The 7,134-nt window shown below is 28.1% G+C and overlaps 1 protein-coding gene across 1 annotated transcript; it reads right to left on the minus strand.

Moving 5' to 3' along the window:
- Positions 1-2,285: 2,285 nt before the first annotated feature.
- On the minus strand, positions 2,286-5,544 carry LOC115721182 (shewanella-like protein phosphatase 1). The gene is made up of 10 exons (XM_030650438.2): positions 5,148-5,544; positions 4,763-4,863; positions 4,494-4,607; positions 4,105-4,317; positions 3,749-3,884; positions 3,460-3,635; positions 3,207-3,295; positions 3,046-3,115; positions 2,818-2,927; positions 2,286-2,723 (listed from the first exon to the last, which is right to left on the minus strand). Exons 1-9 carry the CDS (start codon positions 5,362-5,364, stop codon positions 2,841-2,843), a joined length of 1,203 nt encoding a protein of 400 aa, XP_030506298.2. The 5' UTR covers positions 5,365-5,544; the 3' UTR covers positions 2,286-2,723; positions 2,818-2,840.
- Positions 5,545-7,134: the final 1,590 nt, after the last annotated feature.

Raw genomic sequence — 7,134 nt, forward strand, 5'->3', positions numbered from 1 at the left:
AATGGAAAGAATAAAAACTATAAAGAAAAGAAAAAGGAAAACAAATGAAAAATAGAGACAAAAGAAAATAAAGAAAGCAAATGAGAGAAAAAAATAATGAAGGAAAAAAATATATATATAAAAAAAGAGAAAGATAATAATAACTAAAAACAGAAAAAATAAATAAATAAATAAACCAAAGAAGAAAAAAAATAAAGTAAAATAATGAGAGAAATAAAAAGTAGATAAAAAATAAATAAAATAAAAAATAGAAGGAAAAAATATAAAAAGAACATTAACTTCTAATAAATGAAAAACCCATCAAAATTAAATCTTAAATAAAAAAACTATAGAAAAAAGGAAAAGTTAGAGTATGTTTGGTTGTGTTTTCAGTTTTTCAATTTTTAGAATTGTGTTTTGAAAAGTGAGAATAGAAAATAGTTTTTTGTCATTTTAAAAATTTAAGTGCATGTTTAACATCATAATTAAAAAAAAATTGTTTTTAAAAACAGAAAATTATTTTTTTGAAAACAATTAGGCTTGTTTACCTTATTTTTTTAAAACAAATTTCTAAAAATAAAATTACAAAAAATAAGAATTTTGAAAACATCAAAATATTATTTTCTGTTTTAAAAAATAATTCACTTTTGGTCAATATTACTTTTAGAAAACACTAACCAAATGCGATTTATATTTTAAAAACTTCAAAAATTATTTTTTATTCTCATTTCTAAAAAGAACTTTCTTAAAAACAAAAAATAAAAAAGAATACCAAATATTTTTGTAAGCTGATAGTATACAAAACATATTTTTGTAAAATGCCTATGAAATTTTATTTTAGGCCCAATAACTTTGTGTCCTTAGCCCATACGAGGAATACTTTTTTTTTTATTATTATTCATTAATCAAAAATACCCTTATATTATATTTCATTAAAATCTACTCACTTTTATGATTGGGTTGCCTAATATACCCTTGCCCTCTACTTAAGTGTACCACATGATTTACATTAACCTAAGAGGTATAATAGGGACATCATCTAAAAATTAAAATAAATAAAGTAGAATGGGTATACAATGCAATTTATTGAAGAGATAATTAGATGAGGCATCATTTATTATAAAAAAAATACATTTTTACGTTTAAAGAATTTATTTTTACAGTTTTACAGTTTTTTATAAAAATAACACGAAAACAACAAGAAAATTACATAAAAGTAACATGAAAATAACATCTAAATAACATCAAAACAACAACAAAAAATAACATACAAATAACAAAAAAATCAACAACAAATTAACAAGAGTACAACATAAGAATACCGTATTTTCTGTAAATAAAAAAATCGTAAAAATATTTAAAATTTCGTGATTATATTTTCAACTCTTTGAAATATTATATTGAAAAAGTAAGAGGTTAAAATAGGTCAAATGATATGATTCTTTTTTTTAATTGAAAAAAAGTACTTAAAATATTATATTAATTATATTAAAATATATTAAAATTCACGAATTAAATATTTAATTCTAATTTTTGAATGGCAGTTCCAAAAAAATGTACTTCTATATCAAAAAAGCGGATTCATAAAAGTATTTAGAAAAAGAAAGGATAACCGTATTTTTATAATTTTTTTGTTGTTTTTGTATATTTGTGAAATAATCCCAAAATTGAATGATGTTCACTCGGAGTCGGTAAAAACCAGAGGAAATTACATTGTATACCCACTTTACTTTACTTTTTTTAATTTTTACGTTCATTTTCATATTCTTTAAGATATAACCGCTTTTATAGATCATGTACCCATTAGACCCCTTAAGTTAATGTAAATTATATGCTAGACTTAATTAATGAGTTAGGGTATATTAGGCAACTCACTCATAAAAATAGATATATTTTAATAAAATATAATATGAAAGTATTTTTGATTAATTGATACAAAAAAGAAGTATTTCTCAATTTATCCCTCAAAATTAAGATCACTTTGATTTACCAATATTTATTTCTCTACCTTTTAGAATCATTATACTTTCATAATTTATGAAAAATTGTAAGAATTCACCTAGTTAGTTTCAGTCGAAAAGTTTTGTTCTGTACTATTTACTTCGAAGTATGATCATATTCAATTTATTTGGATATATATTCCTCATAATTCATATATACAATTTCTCTAGAGAAATTGAGAGATTGTGTGTGAGATACAATTCAATCTAGCAACTTATAAATGAATAAAGTAAAAATGGTAACCTTGGAAGTATACAGGCTACAGTTTTTGAAAAATAAAAAGAAATGCTAAAAGACACATGAAATTTAGTATAATTAAGATCCAATCCCATATATTTTAATTTAATAATTATTATAAAAATTACAGACTCAAATGAATTTACAATGAATACTTGCATGAATCTGATTAAATATCAGAGGAATATCCCCATATAACAGCAGTAACTATATTAATAATATTGGGGCTAAATAATATACACTTCCTCTGATATTTCCCTTACTGCTGTTTATATATCCAGCTATATATATAAACAGCAGTAACTATATAAGCAGCTAAATCAATTTTCTTTTTCTTGAAGCCAGCCCCAATATTATTTGATCTCTCAGGGTAAAGATGTTATACACTTACAAGTTAGTGATGCTCTTGCTGTAAGAATGCCATGGATAGATAACAAAACAAGTGAAAGGTGATCCTTTGATGCCATCCGTAGATCAAGTTCTCCTGATATGGCATCTCAGCAATGCTGCAAAATTTGAGTGATAAAATGTTTGTAAATTAACATTCCAAAACCAAGTGATGACAAAATGTTGATAAAGCTATTCAGTGCTAATCATAACTGGTTAGTTTCATGGTTTCATCCCTATGTATAATCAGCAGCCTGAAGTTCACTATATGCACTGCTCTTGCTCTTTATAACTCTGGCTTTATTGTCTCTTATTTCTAGAACCTGTAAAACATAGTCATATTGTAAATTAAACAACCTTTTATGGTGTGAACAAGGACCAAAACATAGTCAAAAGAAGACCATATGCAAAGTTCTTATCTTTCCAATGTTTTCCATTTACCTCAGGCATTGAATTAAGAACCCCACTGGACATGCCCACATCGATGCGCCATATGTTACAATTGTATTTACTGCAAGGAAGAATCCAAAATTTAAGGACCTCACAAAATTATAGACATACTTTCTAATATCTGAGAGCAGCAATAAACTATGGTTTCATACCAATTTACTCCCTCCATTTGAGGAGTATGCCCAACCACCATTGCCCTGGCATCAACTGCTTGTAGTGTCTCCTCAAGAATAGAATTTATCTGACCATTTTTTTAAAAAAAAAATTATTATTTCAATGAGCCAAGGAAGTTAAGAATTTTAATGAAAAGGCAGATGAAAATTGGTTAGATAAGCAGTAAATTTTCAATTAAAATCAGAGTTATGTCATCCCGAATTCTAAAGCATCCATATAAGAATTACTTGCCTGCTCAACCTGATAGTCCTCCAATTCCGAGCTATCCCTGGAGTACAAGCGGTTCCAAACAACACTGTCATAGCCCCTAGTAGCTAGAAAAGGAATTCTAGGACCATCATCTGTTTCATTGAGACCTCTCATCCAAAGAGAAACTTCCCGGTTGATCCTATCTATGCCATATTCAACTGTGGAAAAACCAACACTCTTATTAGGCATGTAAAGACTCAACTTTTTCTTGAACAGCATGAGCATATTATGGGGATCAATAAATGCACTAAAACTGCAAAACTGTTGTTACCATGATGAGGAAGAAGACCGCCGTGACAAAAGACCCAATCATTAATCTTAAGAACGATAGAATGTCGCGCTAACTCACATGCCAGTTTACCTCCTGGCCTCATAAGAATTGATCTGGCAATCACTCCCTTTTGTCTCTGTCCTAATATTTGGAAAACTTAGTTAGTGACAATGTCAAAATATTGAAAATGGTAATTAATTAGATAGAAAGATAACAAATTCACCAACAAACAATTCATTGCTTTATAATGTCATGCCAGGCCTTTAACACTCCCAAAGGCCCCTTGATGTCATAACAAAGTTTCAGTTCGTTGAAATATGAAAGACAATAATTTGCTTGAACAAAAACATAACTACCTTCACTATATTCCAGGGACCCCAATAATTTTGGGTACTTTTTTGGTTTTCTTTCCACCGAGAGGAGACGCCAATCCAATTAACAAAAGCTTCTTCCCAATCATCTTGATATTCATCTGAGTATTCTAAAAAATCACTACATTCATCGAAAGACCCCGGATCAACATATCTAAAATCCCCTTCCACATTCATAGTCTCATGATTCCCATTCACCTATATCATAATAACAAAGAACATCATGTAATTGATTTTCAAAAGTAAAAATGAAGTTCAGAAAAAAGTATATGATAAAGTTTGTTATCATGGGCACAAATTCTTATCTCATAATTCAATGATTCAAACTTTATGATAATTAGTAGTAGCCATGAACATGAACATTTTTTAAATACCTGAAAAACTGCTCCACCTTGAGATTTGGCCTGTATATCCAAAGATCGCAGTAAGGATAAAATAGCAATTTCATCTTCACCTCGATCAAGTATATCTCCAAGCTGAACCAACACCTAGATTATTACAAGGACAATTAACATTATTTTACAAGCTTGACATAAATAAACATTTTTCTTTTGATGAACAAACAAGCAAGGTAAAGCAAAGGGACAAAATTTTCAAGTTGTCATTTTTTTACACATACAAAAAGTTAATAACAATGAATTACCGTTTCTCCACCAACCCACAAGTCTTGACCATCGTCACTCAACACTCCAGCCATCTCAAGTGCACATCTTGTTTGTTCAAGGTCTCCATGCAAATCCCCAACTATATATATACATAATATAAAACATAAAAGGCTCATAAACAAGCTGTGTAGAATCCATGTAAAACACTTCAATAGATAATTAGTATTAGAATTATTCTGGGTTGTGAATTCAAGAAACAAATTTCAGAAATGAACTTTGCTCCAACTTCAATAAGTACCCAACAAAGGAGAGGAAAATACTTTTTTCTTTTTTTATTTCTTTCAAACAAAGATAAGTAGTAGTAGTAGTAGTAGTAGTGACAAACAAATGACTGTAAGAACAATAAAAAAGATTAAAACGAACCAGCAACAATTCGGCGACCAGGAGCAGAAACATAAGTTGGGGGGTTCCCACTTATGACTATAGGTTTTAAGGACTCTCCTCCTCCTTTGACAAGGCCATTAGTACTGTTATAGCTCACTGAAGAAAATAATGAAGTTTCCACCAGTTTCTTGGGCTGAGACTGAGAAGAGGGTGGCAGAGGCAAAGAATTCAAGCAGAGTGAAGCCATTTTGGACATATATCACTACCCGTTTACCTTCACTAATGCATATAAGAAATATTAAGGCGTTATTTTTCGTTCATACCATTGTGATTGTGTAAGAAAAAAAAAATTAAAGCTCCTCACTCCTCAGCCAACCATTTGATATATCTTCCTTTTTTTTTTAATTTTCATTTATTATTTTTTTCTGGAGGAACGGTGCGCTTGCGCTTGGCAATTTACTCTTCCTATTTTTATTTTTATTTTTCGTCGTCCTCACATAAAGCGACATCGTTTCGTGGTTGACAACGTGAGAAAAAGAACAAGGAACATCATATGTATAACATAGTTTTACTTATACTTTTTTTTTTGAAACATAGGTGCCGTTTGGTAACACTTTTGTTTTTTAATTTTTTAATCAAAAAATGAAAGTAAAATTTTTGTTTTTCAAAAATTTATTTTTGAAAAACAAAAATGCGTTCTGTAACTACTTTTGTTTTTCAATTTTAAAAACAGAAAACAAAAGTGTGTTCTGTAAAGTTCATTTTTATTTTTATTTTTTGATTTTATTTAAGTCGGGTCTAGGTCCGAGATCGGATTCGGGTTCAAGTCAAAAGCCGGGTTCAGCGCCAGGGCCGTGGGGAGGGGATTTGGGTCCGAGTCTGGTCGTAATCCAAAAGATTAATTAAGAAAAAAAAAACTGTTTAAAAAAATATTGAAAGTGATTTTTGTTATTTTTAAAATTTTGATTCTAATTATAAAATTGAAAAGTAAAAACAGTTTTATAGAACATGTTTTTGAAAAATATTTTCACTTTTCTACTTTTAAAAATAGAAAACTGATTAAAAAAGTGTTACCAAACGCCACCATAGTTTTACACTTTTACTTATACCTTAGTTGCAAAGTACAATATTATTTAGTAATAAGAATATACATATAGCTATATAATATAAAATACCATTACTTTATTTCGTATTAAGTAGTGCAAATTACCCGTATAAGGTAATATTAATCTTATTTTCATGTTTGATAATTATATAAAACAAATTAATTAATTATCTAAAAAAATTATAAATTTTTATAATTAGACGTGATTCTCATAAGTGATGACTGTAAATTAAACTCATTAATTACTATCAGTTGCATAGTTATTATTTAATTACTTAGTGGAATAAATATGGTAAATTTCATTAAGTATAATGACTTTCTAAAGCACCTGGCCCTAACAAATAATAATACTAAAAGTTTGATTGATTAATTGTTAATAACAAATAGAAATTAATAAGCATTGTTAATCTCGTAATAGATTAGTGAATAAAACTAGGTTTTCACTAATTAGTATTTTTGGTGGTATGTACTAACTATTAATATATGCTAGCATTTACATTAATAAAAAGTTAATTTGGATTTTTACTTTTGAACTTTGACTACCAAATTATACCCTTTAAATTTTTTTGATCGTTCAAAATTTCTCTCGAACTATTAAGATTCATGGATTTAAAGACTTTTGTTTAATTTTATTAAAGAAAATCTAACGTTGATGAAAATTTAGGGGCACAATTCGGTACATGTTAAAGTTCAGGGACATGATTTAGTATATATCAAAATATGGGGGCACGATTTAGTATATGGACAATCGTCATATTAGCAAAATTGAATGAAATTAGACAAAAATTCTTAAATCCAACAACATCAATAGTTCAGGAAAAATATTTAACAACGTCAAAAGTTAAGAGAATATAATTTAGTATATGTCAGAGTTTAAGGGACAAATATTTTAATTATAGTTGAATTATTAAAATAAATTAA

This window comes from Cannabis sativa, chromosome 2 (genome assembly GCF_029168945.1).
Source record: "Cannabis sativa cultivar Pink pepper isolate KNU-18-1 chromosome 2, ASM2916894v1, whole genome shotgun sequence".
NCBI classification, from domain to species: Eukaryota; Viridiplantae; Streptophyta; class Magnoliopsida; order Rosales; family Cannabaceae; genus Cannabis; species Cannabis sativa.